Source organism: Colossoma macropomum, unplaced genomic scaffold (genome assembly GCF_904425465.1).
Source record: "Colossoma macropomum unplaced genomic scaffold, Colossoma_macropomum, whole genome shotgun sequence".
Lineage (NCBI taxonomy): Eukaryota > Metazoa > Chordata > Actinopteri > Characiformes > Serrasalmidae > Colossoma > Colossoma macropomum.
The window spans coordinates 13,163,064-13,186,867 of NW_023494789.1; the positions used below are offsets into that span (position 1 = coordinate 13,163,064).

Below are 23,804 nucleotides of genomic sequence, written 5' to 3' on the forward strand. Positions count from 1 at the left end.
TAGGGAGTAGGGTGTAGGGAGTAGGGTGTAGGGAGTTGGGAGTAGGGTGTAGGGTGTAGGGTGTAGGGAGTAGGGTGTAGGGAGTAGGGTGTAGGGAGTAGAGTGTAGGCAGTAGGGTGTACGCAGTAGGGTGTAGGGAGTAGAGTGTAGGGAGTAGGGTGCAGGGAGTTGGGAGTAGGCAGTAGGGTGTAGGGTGTAGGGAGTAGGCAGCATCGCTGTCGCTGTAAGCGCCCCCTGCGCTTTTAGGCCACGCCTCTCCAGCCGGGCTTTACTGCCGGGTCAGAAAGGCTGATTTCCTCTCGTCGAGCCGTGTGCTGGTGGGACAGAAATGGCCGCCGAGAAGCCGAGCGAGGTAAAAACAGCCCCGAATGAGGAGAATAAAGAGAACCAGACGGACGGAGGGCTCAGTTTGGAGAGTATCCTTTCAGGGTTTGATTCATTCCGCCGCTTCTGGGGGATCTTCAGGCGGTTCTTCAGCTCAGCCGGCGGGCTGAAGGGGGGGCTTCATCTCATACGTGTCACTAAATATTACAGTCTGTTCAGGGCTCGTTTAGTCAGTATCAGGAACCAGACGAGGAAAAACACTGGAACCAGTATTTATTTACCCTAATCAATCTTACAGACTCATAATCTGCTCTTTGCCAGCTGTCAGTTTGTCGTTCTCTCTGTTGTATTTTATTCACACTTGAAAATGATGGTTCTTCAAGGGTTCTTTAGTAACGGCAAGGTTTCTATTTAGAGCCATGAGTCCTAAAAACATCTGCATGCTTAAATGGTTCTTTGCGTGCTGCAATCGTTCATTAGATTGATAGAGAACGTGTTGTAACCTATATGGTACTGGTTTCTTTTGAAAATAGTTCTATAGAACACCAAAAAGTGCTCTTCTAATGTTACATTTTCAAAAAGGTTCTGTATAGAACCATACACATTCTCCATCAATCTGAAGAACGGTTTTACCATGCAAATTGTTCTTTTTAGTGTTGATGGTCCCATATAGAACCACTGTCTTTACAGAAGAACAGTTGAAGAACCAGAGTCTATGTAGAAGAGTGTATGTGGAACCTTTTTGAAAATTGTTCTTTATATCACCCAAAAGGTTCTTCTACGGTTACAACTTGACATCGAAACAATAGCAGAACCCTTTTTGGGCCTATCTAGAACCATTTTCAAAAAGGTTCTATACAAACCATACACAACACATTCTCCATCAATGAAGAACCATTTCACCATGCAAATCATTCTTTGAGTTCTATATAGAACCACTGTCTTTACTAAAGAACCTTTAAAAACATTTATTTTAAGAATGTATGTAGAAACAAAGGGTCCTTCTACTGTTACAAGCTTGGCATCATGACAGTAGCAGAACCCTTTTTGGTGCTATGTGGACCCATATGCAACACATTTTCCATCAATCTGAGGAATCATTTCACCATGCAAATGGTGGAGTGTTTATGGTTCTGTATAGAACCACTGTCTTTACTAAATAGCCCTTGACGACGCAGAGTTTATGTAGAACTTTTTTGTAAATTGTGCTTTATAGCACCAAAAAAAATCTTGACATCGTAACGGTTCTAATAAGGGTTCTTTAACTGTTCATGGTTCTATTTAGAACCATTTTCTTTACTAAAGAACCCTTGAAGAACCGTTATTTTTAAGTGTGTAGTGTTTCACATCAAACTATTCTAAATGATTTTGTTTACATCAAACCAGTTAAATTTTGAAAAATTGGTGGAGTTCCCCTTTAACACACATCAATGGTTTACTGATGTACATTTAACTGAATGCGAAGCCAACTGTAGTCACAAAATGTGACAAATGTAGGATTTTATGGCAATTTGTCGACATTATAAAGTTAAAATGTGCCGTATGTCAGGTTTAGTGATTTTTCCTGAGCGCTGTCCTCCAGTTCTCCAGATTATAAAAGATTCCCAGCAGCAGCATGGGCTCCGACATGGAGATTACCAGCGGTACAGGTGAGGCGCTCTGCGAGATGACTTATTGAACCGCAGTGCCGGTGGTGTTTTGATGGCTCATGTTGATCCCATGTGCTTGTTCTTTATCTTGCCTCGTCTCAGAGGATATTGCTCCCGGAGGCTGCGTCGCCTGCGGAAAACTTTGGGCTTCAAAATGGGCAACCGGCACAAATTTACAGGCAAAAAAGTGACTGTGGAGATGGTGTCCGACAACAGGTACGTCGGAGTGGTGATTTCTGTTTAAGCCATAGAACACAAACGGGGACGCATTGTGGTGAACATCATGACTGTGATTTGGTCATTTCTTTTATTCTTGTAGAGAAAAAAAAAAAAGTAAAGAAACTCAAAACGTGTCAAATGTTTTTTTGGCCAGAAAAGTGGTTCCAACAGCCAACAGTAAAATGACCATTGTTGCTTAGCAGCTGTTGGACAGTGGAAACTTACTCTGTACTATACTATACTTACTATAACTTACTATGTCAGTGATTTTTTTTGAAGTTTTGATATTGTATTTCAAAATAATGATGTACACGCACACATTTTCTAAACCGCTTATCCTTCTGGGTCGTGGGAATAATGATGTAATGTCTTGAAAATTTGACTTGCCTCAGAACAGTGACTTATTTTGTCATATTTTTGACTAAGTATCCTGAAATATGTTCTGAAAGATTTTGACTTGCTATCTCAAAATAACTTTTCCCAAAATAATATTTTTCTTCTATTACTATAATTACTGTTCTTTGATTATTATCCCAATCCCATTTCTTATTTTTACCCCTACCCCTTGTTTTCGAGTGTCGCCTTTGTCCCTTGGTGCTGAGTTACAACGGGTAGTGGTTGAAATCTTCCATATGAAATGGGACCCTTAAGTAAAAAAGAGCATTACTTCATTAACAGCTACTAGCGCTGCTCTGTAGCCAACCCTGTGAGTCTTCAGTGAAAGCAGAGGAGGGTAAAGTTCAGCAACCTCACTGCTGAAAAATGCCTTCAAAGAGGGGGGGGATGATAATTATTTATTATCGCCCACCCCTAATTCCGCAGTGATATGAAGCTAAACTCAGCTACTCGCCAGCTTCTTGTTTGAATTTTCCCATTCCACCTTAAATGGAGCAGCAGTTGTGACGTCTGAGGCAGCAGAATGTAGCTGAAAGGGAAATTTAGCTAGCCTAGCTACTGAGAGCCAGCCTAGTACTAGCAATGTTTTTATTTATTTATTTATTTATTTATTCTTTTTCAATGGTTGTTATAAAGAAAAGGACCATAATACATTGAAATGACCTTAAAAAGATAATTTGATGGTTATTGTAATTTTTGATGGAGAAAATGCTCATATTTATAGGTTTCTTTAGTGGCTTGTGCAGCCATCTTGCTGTTTTGTTTGTTTTTCCCCCTCATAACACTGTTTGGAGTGTGACTCTGAAAAACCTCTGTTTGGAGGGCCATCTCAACAAAAATTGGGACACCCTACCCCTACGTGTGAACAGGACAGTTAAGTCATTAGAATGAGATTGGATCGTTGCTGCTTGCAGAATTTTTCTTTGCCATTTTGTTTTCTTTAGCATGGATTGAATATTTAGAAAGTTGTAACTTTTTTGTAAAGGTTAAAAGTGCATTTTTTAGTGAGGTTTCCAAGTACAGTTTAAAGGGCAGGTGGTGATTTCAGATGGTGTTTTTAAAAAAGAAAAAAAAAAATTAAAATTAGGTTTTGATGTTACAGCAATGCGTTTCCCATTGTCCTGCCACTGTTTTCTTCTTCTTTTAGGTATCTGTTGCTGGTTGTGATGGAAGCAGAGCGGGCCTGGAGTTATGCTATGCAACTGAAGCAGGAGGCTAACACTGAGCCCAGGAAACGCTTCCACCTGATGGCGCGCCTGCGTAAAGCAGCCAAACACGGAGAGCAGCTGGAGAGGCTGTGTGAGAGCCCACGTGTTGATGCCAAGACCAAACTAGAGGCCCAGGTATCCTTTACTGCTCACACAGAAACTGCCGCTGAGCGGTCATCATGACTCTTTAGGCCCTAAAGTGAAAGTCAAGCTTTTTAGATCTGCCAGGATTCTGTGTCATTAAGCTCAACTGCTTTGTTGAACTATTCATTTAAACTGAATGGAGGCTCGACACAACTGGCTATTTCATCTGAAGCTTCATTTCCAGACTGGTTACTTTAACTTTAAACAGCGAGTAGGATGTGATGTAAATGATATGTCATTCTAATCATGTGCTGAACTCTGCAGGCCTACACTGCCTACCTGACTGGAATGGTCCAGTTTGAACTGCAGGAATGGAAAGCTGCCATGGAGGCCTTCAACAAGTGCAAGTGAGTGTGTTTCCTCCTGACCACTGTGGTCTCCATTCATGAAGAATGTCATATAGGGAGAGCTGATCTAATGGCTGGTTTGTTAAAATGTTTGTAATTTCTTTAGTCTTTTTATGGAAATTCAACCCTGGGCAACATTACAGTTCTAACAGCTGCTGCACAGATGTCATTATTGCTGTAAGGTTATGATTAGGAGTCGACAATATGTTATTAGTATGATTAGCACTCCTAGAACACTGAACAACCGCATATATCATAATCACAGATTTAGGCCAATTGACAAGTGCCTGTAAACAATAACAACCAGTGTATAGTAACTGCATAGCAACAAGTAACTAATTGGATGATAGCCCATCATGCTATAATCTTATTTTATTCATTTATTTTTGCAGGTTATCTGGTTCTTGTAGTTTATTTTTGCAAATGCTGAGTTATTATACTTTTAAATTGCCGCTACTGCTTTGTTGGTGAATTTAGTCTGTTGCAACTTAACATCAGTGGAGCTAAATAGCATGACACATATTGTGTATCATGGGGGGAGAAGTGTTGTGATATTTAAAAATGGCATATTGTTATCGATAAGTATCAGTATCAAACCAATATCAGCAGAAAATGCTAGATCAGATATTGAACAAAAGATTGTTCTTTAAGGGTTCTTTAGTAAAGACAATGGTTCTATAAAGAAATATGAACACACAAACCCTTTGCATGATTAAAGAGTTCCTTGCATCATGAAAGCGTTCTTCAGATTGATGGACAATGTGATGTAGATGGTTCTATATAGAACCTTTTCAAATAGATCCCAAAAGCTCGATATCAGATCCTCAGGGTTTCATTGTCATGTTTTACAAATACTTGCAATACATTTTTAGCACATTGTACACCGTTAGTCATATATTTCTACTATAATAGTGAACTTTTTGTTTTATTTTTAAATAATGTTACTGTCCTTCAGGACCATCTATGAGAAGCTGGCGAGCGCGTTCACTGAAGAGCAGGCTATTCTGTATCACCAGAGAGTGGAGGAGATCTCTCCAAATATACGCTACTGTGCTTATAACATCGGTAAGTTGCACACATACATACACATCACGCTCTCCCACTCCTTTTGCTGTAGTGTGTGCTGACTGCACTTACTGCTTGTGCACATACAGTCATGTGCGTCCACAAACCAAAGCAGTAGGACTGGATTGAGATACGTTTTGAGCTTTGATACAATTTTTTACTCTGAAGTTGAGTTTTGATGACAAAAGAAACCCCACTACACTTTCTAAGAAAAAAAAAACATTCAATTGAGCATGGGTGTGTCCAACACAAGCTCCGCCCCCTCCTCGCATACTTTTTTTTGTTTTGTTTTTAAGTACTGTATTGAAAAACCATTACACCTTACATGTATGTGTTTTCCCCCCTATTTTGTCTGTAGGTGACCAGAACGCCATCAACGATCTGATGCAGATGAGGCTCAGCGCAGGAGGCGGTGGAGGCATGATGGCCGAGAAGCTTGAGGTCAGAGATCACGCTGTCGTGGCTGAGTTTATTTTCTGCTCTTGTAACCCTGCAGTACAGTCTGTTACTTCTTGAGCTGCAAGAGAGAATATTATAGTGCAGAACTGCCTGAATCTGCTTCTAATAATCTACCACTCTGCAGAGTTCCAGTGTTTAATCATGTTCTATATAAAAGACATTTCAAAACAGTACATTGTGCCTGTTTAAAATGAATTAAAATACAGAAAAACAGAACAAAGCCATTTGATACAGTAATCAGTTCGATTAAAATAGTAAGAAACTAAAATTAAACGATGTAAAAATTACAGCAATTGCAGCAGGGGAGCTGTTATGCTATACTGGAAAAGGTTATTTTATTAATTAAGCCTTGAATCTGTCTCTGCCTGATGTTGCCTACCTCAAACAGCTCTAAAGACCTTGATCAGGCAGATCAGATATGTTGGATTAATATCAGAGTTGAACTGGATTTTAGATCTCCAGGAGCTGGGCTTTTGTTTCTAGTGATAGCAGGTTTCAGTAAGGTAGTTTCACAGCTAGAGGGCGCTGCAGGGCTGCTGTAAAGTCCTCTTTAGTAAACCAATGCTTTTCAGAAAGGAGCCAGCAGGCAGCACCTTCCTTGTTTAACTGTATGGCTAAATAAATCTTAATGTGTCTGAATAAAGAGTTTGGGGTAAATCCGTCTTTTTACTTTGAGTGACGCTCTTAATTATGTTTATTTTATGAAAGCAGAGGATTGAAGAATCAGTTTTGTTGCTATCAAAACAATCATAGCATTACAAGAGTTTTACCAGATGTTTCAGTAGTGACTGTTTCAGAAATGACAGTTTTAGCTAATTTTGTGCAGAACTCAAAAACATGACAGCAAACACAATTTTTAGGAATTGTACACAAAAAAAAACACAAAAAAAATACTTTATTGTAGAAAATATGTGTTTCGGTAGTGACAGTTCTTAATGTTCCACACTGATTTTCAGACTTTGGGACACGTTTGCTTCAAACATGCAAACATGGGATCAAACTGCTCACCATGTGGCTATAAGGGACAGGGATGAACACAGTTTTAGTCTGAAGGCGGAGCAGCACTGTTGCTAAAATAAGGCTTTGCCTGCAGACTAACACTGCATTTCAGTAGTGACATGAAAACGTTGTATTTATGAAAAAGTTGTATTTATTTATTTATTTGTTTTTTAAATTAAACATTAAACTGATAAAAATTTAACTTAAATGATAAATCAAAATCTTTCAATTGCACTTTAAAAGAAACTAAAAATGTAAGTATTATTTTCACAAGTGTAAAAAAAAAAAAGGTGCCCTATAAATGATGATTTTGTATATATTTATAAATGATAATTCTGTAAATATTTAGCTTATGAGTATCTCAGTCAGTGTTGGGTTTAAATAGATCATAACAATCATTGTAAATATCTAAAGTATGAATACCTTTCTTATTTATTTATTTTTTTAAATATGGGACAGCAGTTTAAACTAATTCTTTAAAATTGTCTGTATATTTTATACCCCGTTTGTGCACATTGTGCACTACCTGTGACCTTAAACAGGTTCATTGTTTATTTGGCCTAAATCTCTAACACTCTTTAATGTGTTTTTCTTCGGTAGAACTGTGTAACACTGTATTAGCTTTTATTAAAAGTGAAAGACTATAAACTGCGGGTTGGTAGAAGTACATTTGCTTTTGGTGGAAACTTTGGTGACTTATTTTAAATCTTCTCTCTGCAGGCTCTGATCACTCAGACGAGGGCCAAGCAGGCCGCCACCATGAGCGAGGTGGAGTGGAGGGGTCGTACTGTACCTGTTAAAATCGATAAAGCCCGTATCTTCTTGCTGGCGCTGGCTGACACCGAGGCTGCTATTGCACAGGTCAGAAACCTGATCACCTTCACATACAACCACAACAACTGCAAACGGTTTGCTGCAAATGGTGAAAAAATGCAACAAAGTCGAGCTACTGGTGAAGAGATAATAATAATAATAATAATAATAATAATAATAATGCATCTTATATATTTAGCACTTTTCATTACATCAACTCAAGGTGCTTTATAGAAAAATAAAGAAAACAACATGGAAAAAACATGTATAAAAGAGAAGAGTCTAAAGATTCTACTTAAAAAGATCCAGAACATCTTAGAACAAAAAAAAAATCCATAAAACACATCTAAAAGGAAATGTCTTAACATTTTTGTTAAAAGATCGAGTTTCTAAAACAAAGCAAAATTAATTCATAAAAAAGGTCAAAAAAGAAAAGTCTTACGAATCTTCTTAAGAAAAGAGATCCAGGATTACTTAAAACAAAAGTTAATTTACAAAAACATCTTTTTAAAAAGAGATGAAGATCCAGAATTTCTTAGAGACTCAGTAAGCTTGTTCCATAATCATGGACCCAGTACACTCAAGGCATGGTACATGCTAGATGTACGTCAAAATAGTCCAGGACAAGAAAAAAAAGTGTGTCCGTGTTATTTTACGATTATTAACATTATGTGTAAAAATCAGAACGTGGTGCTGTTGGATAGTAAAGTTGTTGTTAAGTTTGTAAATAATTTCACATCAATCCACTCAACAATTTTGTTTGCATCTCAGTGATTGAATAATGCAGGAATTTTTAAAAAGTGGTGTAATTATCCTTTAAAGTTCGCAAATATTGGTTTGGAGGTCCGACTGTAGGAGAAGCCTTTTGTTTGGTATAGAACCTTCATGTTAGGTGGAAAGATTCTGTAAGCTTTACAAAGGTTCGCCACACTTAGACATTTCATTTACGTAAATGATGATTTTCATCCATTAAAAGGATCTTTAGGGAACCTAAATGGGTTCTTTTAAAGCATCACTCCAAAGAACTCTGTATTTGTAGCACTGTGGAAGGTTACTCATGCCTTTTCTTCCAAAGTGTAATCATATAATACTGATTAGCATCTGCTCAGCCCCAAGAGATGTTTTTCAACCACACATGCATACATTCCCCTAAGGCTCTCATTAAGTGTTGCCTTTGTGCAGAGTAAAATCACATGCTTTGCACTCACATACGCCTTTACAGTCGAGCTTGGATGACCTTTCTCTGTATAGTTGGCACTAATGTGGTCTGACCGCACATTTTTGATGAGTATTTAGTTTATATACCATAACATCCAGTCTGAATGAAAACAGACCATCCCCAGTCTCTCCATCAATCCAGTAGGGGGCACTCTGTGCCATGCTGAATCCACTGGTATGCGGCTGTGGGTGTACCCTCCGCCCCCGCAGCTGACGGTTGGTATCTCTCCCACCCCGCCACTCCTCAGCCTGAGGCTGCTCAGGCGCAGGCATGCTGTCCTGTCGCAGTCAGACCACATTCTGGACTGCACCCTTCCGCCTCTCGCTGCTGATAACCATCTGCAGGAGCTGATCAGCATACAAAATACATCAAAATACAAACAGATGTAAACAAGAACAAGAAACCACTGTCTGACTTTCATTTCTTCTAGGTCACTTTTTTATCGTGAACAAGGATTAGTTCAGCAAAAAATCAAGTTTAAACATTTCCATTTTAACCCCTTTCGTTGGTGTCTGAAGTTTATTGCTTTATGCTGGACTATGAGGTTAATTTTGACTGATTGCAGAACTGTCTCCAAATTTATTTAAAAATTTTCATGCTCTGCCTGCTTTCGCTTACGTTCAGCAAAAACATTTTTCGCTTGCCTCGGATGTAGTCGATTGGCCAAGATATGTTTGGTGTCCAAATTTTGCTTCTTTAGTTTTAAGCTGGAGCTCTGAGGTTAACATTGCTAACAAACACTAGAAGTCAATAGTCACCCAAATTATGTAAATACACCCCCAACAGAGCTGTGACAGTAAAACGTACTAAGCCACACTGGCAAGTCAGATCTTAATGAAGACCTGGATGTTGATTTGAGTGGGTCGAAAGAATTTTTGGAGTTGTATTTATACAGAACAATTTGGATGTCTATTGACTTCTAGTGATTGTTAGCAACATTAGCTTCATAGCTCCAGTGTTACACTAAAGAAGCAAAATTTGGACACCAGACATGCCTTGGCTGATTGACTTCGTCTAGAGCAGGGGTGTCAAACTCAACCACTAAAAGGACCATATTAAAAAATCTCAGCAAATCTGTCGGCCAGTTTTTATTTCATTTTGCCCAACATTTTGCCACGACCTGAACGGGCTATTGTTTATTAAAAATGTGACAAAATGCTAAATAGGCACTGATTACTTATTAAAAAATAATTCTAAATAATTTGCTTGATCTAGACACCAGGCATCTTTTCTTTTTGTGTAACTGCTGGCCCATAAACTGTTGTTGGTGGAAGGGGGTCAGAATGCACACTGTGTTGCAGTGCATGCTGGGAACTGTAGTGCATCTCAGGATGAAACGGGCCAGTAAGAATAGAAAATTACAATTATTTCGCAGACCAAATAGGACTGTTTCACAGGCCTGACTTGGCCCATGGGCCTTGTCTTTGACACAAGGGATCTAGAGTAAGATAAAATTACAAGTTTCCAACCCTGCCCCACCTGAGCATGTTAATCGGAGTCATCTGGAGCATCCTCAGGATTACAGTCAGCTCTGATGGATCAGGGCTGGAGCTCACAGATGATTTTTTTGAGCGTTCACTCTGTTTTAGGAGGTGACCTCTAATACGCTTTTGGAGATCGTGGCTCTGTTGTGATTTAAAAGGTGTGAATCAGGTTGAAAGTGTGAGATTCAGACTGAAAGTGATCCAGTTCGCTGGGTTTCAGTTCACTATCCCTTTCTGTGATACACACTGTGGTGCATTCTTACTATAGCCTCTCTCTCGCTCACTCGCTCTCTCCTCCTCCTCTTCCTGGTTAATGAACTGGTTTCTCTAGTTCTGTTCTTATGCTTGTAAGGTGTTCCTCGGGTGGGTTTGTGGCACGCCTGACCACAACCACAAAAGTATCCACACAGTTCTTCAAATGAGCAAACTACTTTCAGATGCACACATTGCCGAGGCATTCAGTTGCACATAGAGTTTGCATAATCTCCATAGAAAAGCATTGACCAGTCTAATGGGTCACTCTGGAGCAGCACATGAGCCTAAGGTCACCATGTCCAGTGCCAAAAGAGGTATAAAGCCTGCCAGCATTGGGCTGTGGTGCAGTGTAACTATGTTCTCTGGAGTGATGGAACTCCATCTAATACCTTTTGGGATGAGCTGGAATGTCCAGAACTGACCATCCTATATCAGCACCTGACCTCACTAATGCTCAATCAAATCCTTACAGCAATGTTCCAACATCTAGTGTAAAGCCTTCCCAGAAGAGTAGAGGCTGTTACTGCTGCAAAAGGGGACAAACTCCTTATTAATACCCTTCATTTCAGAAGAAACACTGGAAACTTGGAGTTTATAAAGAACAGATGACTATTATCCTCTCTGTAGATACTGTAGATGTTTGCTTATGAAGGAATGTCCAGAAAACCTGTTCAGTCGCCTGTGAGGTTTTTCTGTGTGCATTCCTGCTGCATCTGCTCCAGCACTGAATGCCACTCTGTATGTTTTCTCTTTATACATTGGATTTGGCAGTTCTTGGCTTTCTGTTCCTCCCACTGTGTCTCTGAAGTTTATGTAGGTTCATGTTTTTGCTGTATCCATAGACGTGTTCCAAAGCCTTGGCTGCGGCCGAGGTAGGGCGGGTCCTCGGTAGGACTGTCCCATAAAGATTCCTTCTTAGTAGCCTATTGATCACACAAATGGAACAGTCCTAACAAGGCTGAGTGGTGACGTCACGAGAAAGACCCCACCTCTTGCAGTTGGGGTGCGAAACTGGTGAAACTGTCGCATTGTGTTTATTGCCTTTATTTCTTCAATTTCAATTGATTTAAAAACCAATATTGCTAAATTGATGGCTCAAGAAGGTGTAATTGTGTAATTATTCATATTAAAAAAAAAACAAAAAAAACAACAAATTGTAACTAACGTTTTTCAAGTGTGTGTGTGTGTGTGTGTATATATATATATATACTATAGAAAAAAGACTCAGGTTCTGTAGAAGAGTCATTCTACAGAAATGCCCATTTTTGTGTCCCTAGAGTTTACATATTACATATTTTATATATATATATATATATATATATATATATATATATATAAAATATGTAATATGTAAACTCTAGGGACACAAAAATGGGCATTTCTGTAGAATGACTCTTCTACAGAATCTGAGTCTTTTTTCTATAGTCAGATTTATGCCAATTCTTAAATGTAAAGGCCACTGTTAACCTATTAAAGTGTGTGTGTGTATATATAATGTATATATTTAGTGTAAGATTTTTTGTTATAATTTAGTATTATTACTGAGTCAGGAGAAAGAAAACAGGCAAAAATACGGTTTGTGCGCCGCTGTCGGGAGTTTTTCAGACCACATTATATGTCTTTACATATTAACGTCACACACACAGGCTCAGAAAGTCCAAATGTTTGTCAGGTAAAAAATTGCTTGCAGTGATCAGATTCATCTGCTTGGGTAAGGGGTCCGAAGCACAACCCATGTTACTAAAGACACTTTTCGACTGATTGGTACCAGCTTGACTCGATTCAACTCTACTCTCCTTTTTTTGGCTTTCCATTAGCCAAAAGTTGGTACAGATACCAAAAGGTGACAAACGTAAAAATGCTACAGATTACTGATTGGTTGGAGAGAACCGCTAAACACACATTTGCCTTTTTAGAGCAACCAAATTCGTCCCGTCGTCTGAACGTTGTAGTTTTTCCCAAACTCTCTTTGTCAGCAGTGTTTTGTCTTGCTGCCTTCAGCCTCTTCTGAATTCATTTTGTCCCCTTCACGTCTCTGCAGTTTCGTTTGGCTTCGTTTCCCAAGTAGCTGGTATCATAAGCAAGCGGCTTAAATGTGATTCTGCACAAAGCATGCAGTTACACATTTCTACCAGAGAGGTCTCAAAATCTCCAAAACCTATGTAGTGTAGCTTTAGGTGTTTTATTTTATTTTTGGGAGAAAATGATGTAAATATACTGTACCATGATGTATACCAAACCTTAAATTGTGGTTATGAGTGTTTAGTAGCTCTAATATTTCTGTTCTTTTCTGTCAGGCGGCCAATGAGGAGACAAAGGAGCGTCTGTATGAGACCCTGTTGGCTGAGTGCAGAGACACCATTCAGGCTGTGAGAGAAGAGCTGAGGACTGATGTGGTAAGGGTGCATATATTTTATTTTAACCCCTTAAATACCCAGGCTTATTACATTCCTATGCAATGAAAACCCTAATTTGGTAATTTAAAATACAGTTAATAATCTGCCTTTCAGATGCATCACTGTGATACATGCTGTATGTGTAGTGAGAAGGTTATTGGTCTAGCACCTGAAAAAGTTTCAAGTTTCTGAAGTGTATGTGTGTCTTTAACTCTAACAGAAGCAGAGAGAGAGAGCAGCAGACGGCGCAGAAAGTGGAAAGGTCTCCAACCTGCAGTACCTGCACAGGTTAGTGCTACACAAATGCGACAGTAGCAACCTTCTAGCATTCTTCGTTGAGCTGTGGTTTAGGCTCTTTTAATTAAATGAGATGACGGACAAAAGATAACCAATGAGGATGCATTGAAATTCTGACCACTGAAAAAGGGCACTTTCAGTTTTCAGCCGAAAGAGGAAAAAAAGCTGAAAATTTAAGACATTAAATAGGCCCACAATGAAGCACCAGAGTACAGCAGTTTATTAAATAATTAAAATCATAATTAAAAAGAGAAACTGAATAATTTTTTTTTTTCTTTCCAATCTATTTCCAGCTTGGGTTTAGCTACATTTAGTACAATAATTCAAAAGCATAAATAAAACTACAAAATAAAATGTGAAGAAAATAAATAAACTAAAAAAACTCGTTCATATGTGTCGTGAAGTTTTTTCTTTTCAGTGCATCACTGATAAATGGCAAAATAAATGACAATTTGGGTTAGCGTTGTTTTGTTAAAGTATAATTTCAGATGGTGCAAAACCTCACAAATAAAAAATTATATATATATTATGTGTATGTGTGTGTCTGTATGTGTGAGTAGCTACCTAACCTACATTAAGCTGTGGACGGTGGTGAGGAGGAATGAAAGCATGGCGCATGCGCTGCAGGCCAAACTGAAGGAGCCACAGACCGATGAAAACAAAAGAGGCCCCCGACCCCAGGACCTGATACGGCTGTACGATATCATACTGCAGGTACAGACGCACACAGGCAAATTCTTTTGACCAATAACTCGCCGTTATTGGTCAGCGATTAATCATTAACGCAGCCTAACATAACAAGGTGCTGTGATGTAATCTGCTTATTCACATTTACCACATATTAGTTCAACTTAACAAACATGCACTGACCGACCACTTCCCAAGTCCACCTCCTTGTTTCTACTCTCACTGACCATTTTATCAGCTCCACTGACCATATAGGAGCGCTTTGTAGTTGTACAGTTACAGACTGTAGTCCATCTGTTTCTTTGCATATTTTGTTTGTCCCCTTTGACCCTGATCTTCGGTGGTCAGGACCCCCACAGGACCACCACAGAGCAGGTGGTGTTAGGGTGTTGGGTGATTCTCAGCACTGAAGTGACAGTGACGTGGTGCTGGAGTTTTTAAACACTGTGTCCACTCACTGTCCGCTCTATTAGACACTCCTACCTTGTTGATTCACCTTGTAGATGTAAAGTCAGAGACAATAGCTCATCTGCTGCTGCACAGTTTGTGTTGGTCGTCCTCCAGTCTGTCATCAGTGGTCACAGGACGCTGTTGGCTGGGTCATTTTGACTGGTGGACCTTCTCAGTCCAGCAGTGACACTGAGATGTTTAAAAACTCCAGCAGCACTGCTGTGTCTGATCCACTCGTACCAGCCCAGCACACACTAACACACCACCACCATGTCAGCGTCACTGTATTGCTGAGAATGATCCACCACTCAAATACCTGCTCTGTGGTGGTCCTGTGGGGGTCCTGACCATTGAAGGACAGGGTAACAAAGTATGCATAGAAACAGATGGACTACAGTCTGTAACTGTAGAACTACAAAGTGCTCCGATATGGTCAGTGGAGCTGATAAAATGGACAATGAGTGTAGAAACAAGGAGGTGGACTTAAAGAAGTGGCCAAATTTAAAACACATTTTTAAGTTTCACTCTTGGTCCATTGCTCACTAATGTAATCTCCATTCAGAACTTTTAGTCTTGTTTTAAAGCCACTATTCTCAAAAACACTGAACTGAATCACACAGTCTCACACTGTAAAACCAACTTGGCCGGCCATCTGTGGTCATTATCTTTTTCTTCCTCCTAATCATGCACGTTTTGTTCTCTCCTGTTGTTCTCCAGAGCCTGGCGGAACTGTCAACCTTGCAGGGTTTGGAAGAGGACCACACCTTCCAGAAGGAGGTGGCCCTGAAGACACTGGTCTACAAGGCTTACAGGTGTGTGGATGTATGAACTGATCTGAGTTCAGACTGATCCACCCCAGCAGTGTAATCGTATAGCCCAAGAAATGCTGAGTCGTCTGAACTGGTTGGAATTGTTGAAATTCTGAAAACGGGGAAAATTCTTGAGCTTTAAGGTAGACATTAGAAACATGTCTGCCTGTTACATTTAAGTTACACTCCCACATCTGATCTCTGCCACGTTGTCCATTACAATAGACCAGGATTTTCAGGTGCTTCTGTTTTTTTTTAACTATACAGATTTTCAGTTTTCAGTACGGGGACATCAGTTCATCAGTATTATTGTCAGTGGTAATCGGTTGTTCACTACAGGTGCAGCTGATGAAAATCAGGTTGGAGTTCAGGCTGCAGTTCAGTTCTGTCTGTCTGTCTTTATCTCACACTTTCTCTGTCTGTCTGTCTGTGTATCTCTTTCTATGCTCTCTCTGTCATTCTATGTATATTCGTCTATCTGTCTCTCTGTCTGTCTTTATTTGTCTATCTGTCTTTATTTGTTTGTTTTGTATCTCGTTCCTGTGCAGGTGTTTCTTCATTGCTCAGTCCTATGTGCTGGTGAAGAAGTGGAGCGAGGCGTTGGTTCTGTATGAGAGGGTCCTAAAATACGCCCGTGAGGTCCAATCCAAGGCCAAAAACCTCAATAACAGCTTAAAGGTACATTTAGACAATGGTGCTAATCCAAATTCATTCATTTATCATTAATACACACATCATGTGGTATTATTAATGTAATAACTCAACCAGTCATGCTAACGTGGCTAACAGTGGATGGAAGCTAAAAGCTAACAATGTGCATGATGTCATTGTAGTAAATCTAATTGATGGAAATTCAGTTTTACTTGCTGTTTTATAGGTGGTTCGCACCAACAAGATATTGATAATAGTTACGAATAAAGGTTGCCTTGATGTGCTGAGTGAGAAAAGGACTGTTCGGTCATCATTAGTGGATTTAGTGGACAAGTCATGCTTTGCACTGTGGAAAGCACGTCATTGCATACTTTTCATAAAGTCGTCTCACTAGAAATCGTAGCAATACTGCATAACCTTTGACACTTATCACCGTCAAGTCTTTTAAAAATTAGTTTTAATGCTCTTTTAGATTTTCAGAGTTTTAGCCCAGATAAGTTGCAGTCCTTAGTGCCTGTGAGCTTCTGCTGGGTGTTGACCAGCACGCTAATGAATGAAAGTGTGTTGTCATAAGTGATAGTAGCTGATGATTGAGAGTGGACAGGTTTTTCTACTATTTTTCAAAGAACGTGTGGTATGACAAGAATGTCATTGTCATTGCTTAACCAGTCTTTCTCGTTTTCTTCGGGCACTCACAAGGACCTTCCGGATGTCCAGGAGCTTATCGCCGAGGTCAATGCGGAGAAATACTCCCTTCAGGCAGCGGCAATCTTGGGTGGGTCCTTGTCTCTGTGGCCATTTTGTTTCTGCTACACACTTATAAAATGGTTTTTCAAGAGTTCTTTAGTCTATAAAATGGTTCTACATAGAATGTTTGCATGATTAAAGGGATCCTTGCATAGTGAAAGTGTTTTTAAGATTGATGGCAGTGCTTTAGAAGGTTCTATAAAGAACCTTTTTGAAAAGGGTTCTGTATAGCACCAAAAAGGGTTCTTCTATTCGAACAAACCTGACATCGTAACAATAGAAGAACCCTTTTTGGTGCTATACAGAAACCTTTTCAGAAAGGTTTTCCATCAATCTGAAGAACACTTTCACAATGCAAAGGCACTTTAACCATGGAAATGGTTCTTGGAGTGTTCATGGTTCTCTATGGAACCATTTTCTTTACTAAAGAATCCTTAAAGAACCATCCATTTTTAAGTGTGTAAAGCTCAGTGACACCCAGTGACTGTAGTTATTAAACAGATGGTGTTTATGGTGTTTTGAGTGTTTCATGGCCCATTAAATGAATCTTTCTGTGACGTTTTGTTTGATCTTTTTTCAGATAAGGAGGATGTGGCTGAAGCACCTGTGCAGCAGCAAGTGAAGGACACCACAGTAAGAGACAATATTCATCTATATTCAATATTCATCTGTTAAACCCTTAAAATCTCAGGCTTATTTCATACTAAGGCTTATTATCCAGTAACTACAGGGACTTCAGTGCAAACTGGCTGAGCTATTCTTAGGTTATAGAAGTGTGTAATAAAACTTTGGGCCTGCCAGTGGGCTCTGGCCATTTAAGGGGTTAATGATTTTAGCAGTGAGTCAAAGTCACTAGCCGGTAGCTAGCATTATACAAATGGATGCTAGTTTACCAAAAAAATGATCTGCTCGGGGAAGGGGTCCGAAGTACAACCCACTTTACAAAATGTTCTTCCACATATTGCGTGCAGTTACACATTTGCACCAGAGAGGTCTCTAAATCCCCAAAACTTAGTGTAGCTTTAACATAAATACATCATAATTTACATGGGAAAATTACGGAGGGATCACAAACCAGCTGTAACATAAACTACAGACTAAGCATAAGACACTTTCACATTTTACGGGAGTGTTTATCTTTGACCCACACACACACTCTACTCTTTATGGGTGGAGAACAGTGGAATGTTGCAGGGCAGAAAGCAGTAAACATGTGTAGTGTCTGTCTGAGTGCAGTGCGCTGCTACAGGGCACGGTTTCAGGTCCAGGCCTTTAATAGCATGGATGGCATGTAGATTAGCTTTAATTTGTCTGTCAGTTTTGTGTGAGAATGCTGTATTCGTCTCCTCTAAGGATGTTGTTTAAAAGGTCTATATCCTGCGTATTGTATTAGACTGAAATAAACTCCTTTGTTTCAAATAGCAAGGAAAATTTGCTTTTATTTTTTTGAGCTAGCTTCCACCACCACCTGCACGCTTAATTTGATTAAGTGTTGATCAGTATTAATGTGTTAAATGAACACAGACATACATATAATCACTTATCATTGTTTTAATGGTATTTATTCTAATGTGTGTGTTTTTCTGAGCCAATAAAAGCTGTCCAGACAAACAGCAATGTTGTATATGCTTTTGTGATCTCATTTTTACAGTACTAACTATATTTAACTATTACATTTCAGTCATAATTAGCACCGTCAGCAGTTTGGGTTAAAATATTCCTTAAATCCTTTCTAGACTCCCTTGCTCATTATGTCTTGAACTGATGTTGAACTGATATCAAGCAAACATTAAAGTACGTTGCTTTATAATTAACCGGGCGTCCGATTAACGGCTAAGATTGTGTAATCCGTTGCTGCGCTGCAATAGAAACTACTTGTGGGTTGGTGACACACCCTGAAGAGGCATCTTAAGCAGCTGTGCTTATAAACACACACCTACACAAACGCGGTGATACTGTCACCCGCCCTCCTGCATCCCGTCCTTTCACAATACGCATACCATCACACATACAACTCTCACTTCTCCTTTTCTCACATTTAAACCCTTAGAAGGCCACAGTTATTGTCATTTTGTTATACATTTGATTTCTAGAAGTTTTCATATGTAATTACACAGGTTCACAGTGTGCACTTGAAACATTTTCTGTTTTTTTTGATGTTAAGGAGCAGCAAACGTGGCAAAAATGTTAAAGCTGTTTTTTTTTGTTTTTTTTTGTTTTTAATCAAATTCAAATGATAATTCCTTCTCTTTTTTCCCCTCCTTTCCTCAGCCTCTCTCCGAACGACTGGACACCTTCCGTCTTGACCCCTCTCTCCTGGGCAAGCAGCCCAATCTGGTGCAGTTTCCCCCAGACTTCCAGCCGATCCCCTGCAAGCCTCTGTTCTTCGACCTGGCGCTCAACCACGTGGCCTTCCCGCCCCTGGATGACAAGGTGGAGCAGAAAGGCAAAGGCGGCCTCACAGGCTACATCAAGGGCATTTTTGGCTTCGGCAGCTAAACCGAGGCTTGGGCTTCGCTCGGGCTTCCACGTGCAGAGACCTGGGAGCTTGGAGTCAAAGCTGGAGTTGCTCTCAAATCTCATTCCCTGTCCATCCTTCATGTTCTTCTGAAATCAGTCATTAGTATCCTTCACTCCAAGTCCTGGAGTGGCAGAAACCTGCAGAGTTTGGTGTTTTAACTCATTTAACAAGTGATTCAACTCATCAGCTAGTAAGAATTAGCAGTTAGGCTTCGAGTTGAATAAGAGGATGAACTCTGATCTCTGTAGGAATGTGGCCTTCCAGGGCCTAAGTTTGACACAGAAACACACGAATACATCCATTTGGCCTTTGTCCTGTAGAGGGAAAACCTAAACATAACACAAAAAGAGATATTTAGAGTGTATTTAAGTGTCCAGCCCTGGGGGACCATTCTACAAAGCCTAAATTCTTATACACCCAGTTCAAATAATGGGCTAATAATTAAAGCTTTCATGTGTTAGATGAAGGAAAACTAATCTCTGTAGGCATGTAGGCCCAACAGTTTTGGGGTTTCCCTCGTTCACTAAGAATTGGTTCAACTCATAATCCACAGATAAAAGCCCTTCAAGTGGTAGCAGGTGTGTTGGTGCAGGAATACTTTTAGCCGGTGTCCAGTTTTGATCCTGAGAAGCTGGCATACAGCACAGTTTGGCACCTGTACGCTCCAACGCACCAACTGAACATGCTATCTAAGCTGAGTTGAATCACGTATTTTAACAGGAAGATCACCAAAATGTGCTGGTCTGTGGCCCTAATTTTCCTCATTCTCCAAGAACCAACTGCTCATTGGATGATTATTAAGCCCTTCATAAGCTGTACCAGAAAACAGAAAGCTGTAGAGTGTTGTGATCGTCCAGAACTGGAAGACAAAACACTATATAGCAGTTCCGGTCCTGGATTCCAGTAAGGATGACTTGGGGTTGTTTGATATGGAAGAAATACAGCATCATGATATTTGAAGACATTTTCACAACACACAGTATGCATCACTGTGTTTAGTTTTTTCTGAGCTTTGAAAAGACAAAAAACTACCACCGTGAAAAATACTGTGAATACAATCATTTTCATTAACGGTCTCACCAACTCTTTAAATCCAATTAAACGGGCCTAATTCTCTCCAAGTACTAATGGTATGTGTGGTATGCTCAGAAAATGCTCAAAATTTGTCACAATATGTTAAAATATTGTCATACTGTCCACTCCTAGGTAGTATGAAGGTGGCCAATCAGCTGCATCAGCAGCTCAGTTCTGTATCCTCCAGTGATTACAAAATCCAGGGCTGGATTCAAGGTCCAGATGTGACTAATGTGCATCTATGTGATAGCCAGTTCAAATTCACATCATGTATCTTGATTAGGGGGTCCAACGTTTGTCCTGAAGGGCCAACATTTGGTTCTCTTCCTGCACAAACTGGTAATTCACTGATGAGTTGAATTGGTTGTGCTTGAGTATCACCAAACTGCACCGGTTATTTATGTAGTTATTTCGTTTTGGCATGAAGGGTGTAGGGCACAAGGGTTTGAGGGCAATTTTGGACCACAGGTTGGACCATTCTTAGCTCCAGTGCTCTCGTCTGGTGTCCTAGTCTGACAGCCCTCCTTACTGTTTCCGCATTCAGTGGCGACTTTACTGATTTAGTATTTCTTCAATTTTGTTCAATTTTAACCTCTTGGTGCAAAATGTTAGCATAAGTAAGCCAGTGTTGTACAATTAAACTGACAAAAAAACAGACTCTACACAGGTATGTTAAGACTGGAAGTAGTGATTAGATTTTTCCGGCTCTGGAACGCCTGAAATTGCGTCTTGTCAATCATCCAGGATAAAATGGGACAAACTCAAGATGAGTGAAACAGAGTTCACGACCATGCCACTATGAGGAGCATCAAGTTCTCCTTAAGAACCAAATCGGTGGTGGATTATAATCTCTAACGTGCATTTTGTACCATGAACTCCAGTCTTTTCGGTTTGCACGATTATATATAAACGTGCACCACGTAAATGAACTTCAGTAGATAAACACAGATGGAGAATCTTGTGCTAAGCTAGTCTGAAAACCACTTGTCAGAATTGTTACGCAATGAGCCACTCGTCTCTGTCCTGTTGTTGAAAACCTACAGAGGGAATTTTACATGTTTGTCAGCACAGCCGCCAAGGGTTCCATCTTTAGAGCATAGACGTTTTCCAGTAGACAGGTGCTGCTGTTCTTCATGGTGACTAGAACCAAAGTCAATCTCTCCTCTCTTGCATTATAGCACCTCATGGCTGGTCATATACTGAGTGTCTGTCTTCTGTACCCATTTAAAACACACCTTTTTATTATCTTTGTCGCGTACCTGCCACACCCTGGCTAATTTACTGATATTTTGTTTCTGGTTCTTTTGATCATTTTAATTCTTTTCTTTTTCTTTCTAAAATGTCTTGTAAGAACGTAATGGTGGTGAGTGTTAGGAAGAGGTTGAATTGAAGGCTGGAAACATTTTCTGTTGTGACCACCATTAAAACTGAAAAATGGAACAGTTTAATGAAATGATGAATAAATGTGGGAATGAAAGTTGGTGTAAAGACTCCTAATTAAGTAAACCGCACATGAAGATACGCTGAATGGTTTGAGTTTGTTTAGCGCTGCAGTGATTGATGTAATAACCTTCTCAGGGAACTTTTAGAGGCATTAAACTCTTCAGACATCTGGTTCCTATCATCACCGTGAACAATTCTGACTCAGTAAGTTTCTTTAGAATGGAGAACATAATAAAAGTCACTCTGAATGACTTTGTTTTCATCTTAACCGTTTAATTATGCCAAAATTTTGAAAAATGTAGTTGCCCTTTAAAGCATTTGTTCAGTAAAAACCCTGTTGTTTTGCCTAGACCAGGGGTGTCCAATCTTATCTGCAAAGGGCTGTTGTGGCTGCAGGTTTTCATTCCAACAAAGCAGGAGCTCACATGATCAGCTGTTTGAAGACCAAGACCAACTGATTAAGCAAGTAGAATCAAGTGTGCTTCAGCTTGTTTGGAATAAAACCCTGCGGCCACACCAGCCCTTTGCGGATAAGACTGAACACATCTGGTTTAGACGCTTCCATTTCACAATGATACCACATACAGTTGATTGGGACAGATCCAGCAGGACACCAAACTAACAAAGTGACTCGTGGCAAAGGTGACATCCTATGACAGTGCCACATTTAAAGTACGACTCATTCTGCTGCCAGTGTTTGTCTATGGAGATTGCAAGGCTATGTGCTCGATTTTATACAGCTGTAGTTGCTCCTTCAATTTTGCACTTAAGGCTATTGTAGCTAACACAATGGAAGTTGATACCCCACCAATTAGCATCTTGCTTACTGCATGCATAAATCATTGCATACTTGCCTCAGTATCTCTAATAGATACTTGCTAATGTGGTTTCAGACACTGCATGACATTACAAAGGCTCAGTATGAGTAGGGATGCCATACCCTCAGTCACCCTCTCACCCTGTAAAACTGCCACCCTTTTCCATCCTCCTTAGGTTAATTTTGCTATGTGACATTGCCTAAGATGTCTTATTATCAAAATTTTCTATTGTATTGTTCTCAGAACAATTCACAGGCCACCCCAGAGTCCAGATGTCAACATCACTCAATGTATTCGGGGTTACTTGGATTGTGAGAAGCAGAAAATGCTAAACCAACTGCTAAGACTGAACTTTGGAGGTGTGCTTTCAGTATTTAATATATCTACTTTTTGCCTCTGCACCCTAAGCCACCTAGTATTACAACTTCTGCTCTTTTCAGGAGGCTTGCTTTGAATTTTTCAAAGAAATCTGCAGGGATTTTTCCACACCTTCAAAGTTCAGTCATAGAAGTTGGTTGCATTTTTTGCAGATTTCTTTGAGAACTGAAAGTGAGTCTTCTGAAAAGAACAGAAGCTGTAATAAAGGTAAAGAGTGGACACATTAGATACTGGAAAAAAATGATAGTTATTGAAGTGTCTGTGTAATGTTCCTTTAAATATGCTTAATAACTTGCATTTAATATCTGTTTTGGATGGTCATTAAATAAATAAAGGATGGTCTCTGACTTTTGCACAGAACCGTACATAAGGTAAAAAGTGCCAGTCTGTATTAGTGCACAGCTTGTTTGTGATTACACGTCCAGGTTTGTGTGCGTTTGAGACCAGACAGTAATAATAATGTGTTTGTGAATGACATGTATGTGATTACATGTCACACTGTGTGAGTGTCTCCGGTCACCTCTGTCCTCCACTCAGCGTACTGCGCATTGATGACCTTCTCTGACTGTCTCTTCTTGTCTTTGTGTCAATCAGCCGTCCACTGTAGATCTTTATCACTGTGAGCAGGATTCTTTCACACATTCCACAAACCCTCACAGAGCAGCCGGGGTGAAATCCGGGCCTGAGGAATGTACTGTGCACACTTAAAGACGCTCACGCACTCGTGCTGAAGAATGTTCTGCAAGTATTCACACATAGTTACAATAACTATTTCAGATATTCTGTTCCTAAAACCTGAGATATTTTTAATACTTTTATTAGTGGGGAATCCTCAATGTACCTTGTAGGCCTTTAGTGAAGGTCACATGATTTCTGTAAAAATAAAAATACATATCAGGTGATTAATGTAATTAATCTCTACGAGTACTGTAGTAATACTCATTTCATTGTT

At 39.7% G+C, this 23,804-nt stretch overlaps 1 protein-coding gene across 1 annotated transcript; it reads left to right on the top strand.

Annotated features, from left to right (window-relative positions):
• The first annotated feature begins 281 nt into the window (after nucleotides 1-281).
• srp68 (signal recognition particle 68) lies at nucleotides 282-21,690 on the top strand. The gene is made up of 16 exons (XM_036570144.1): nucleotides 282-416; nucleotides 1,907-1,973; nucleotides 2,076-2,189; nucleotides 3,736-3,931; nucleotides 4,205-4,287; nucleotides 5,243-5,352; nucleotides 5,711-5,793; nucleotides 7,531-7,671; nucleotides 12,879-12,977; nucleotides 13,198-13,265; nucleotides 13,835-13,988; nucleotides 15,129-15,223; nucleotides 15,769-15,898; nucleotides 16,571-16,646; nucleotides 17,199-17,251; nucleotides 18,890-21,690. The coding sequence occupies exons 1-16, from the start codon at nucleotides 329-331 to the stop codon at nucleotides 19,115-19,117; spliced, it is 1,785 nt and encodes a 594-aa protein (XP_036426037.1). The 5' UTR covers nucleotides 282-328; the 3' UTR covers nucleotides 19,118-21,690.
• The last annotated feature ends 2,114 nt before the right edge of the window (nucleotides 21,691-23,804 follow it).

What these genes read in the sequence shown, in the direction of transcription:
- srp68 (XM_036570144.1), top strand. Translation starts at nt 329, where the DNA reads ATGGCCGCCGAGAAGCCGAGCGAGGTAAAAACAGCCCCGAATGAGGAG. An exon ending in ACCTCAATAACAGCTTAAAG is followed by an intron (nt 15,899 to 16,570) that starts GTACATTTAGAC and finishes GGCACTCACAAG; the next exon opens with GACCTTCCGGATGTCCAGGA. An exon ending in AGCAAGTGAAGGACACCACA is followed by an intron (nt 17,252 to 18,889) that starts GTAAGAGACAAT and finishes TCCTTTCCTCAG; the next exon opens with CCTCTCTCCGAACGACTGGA.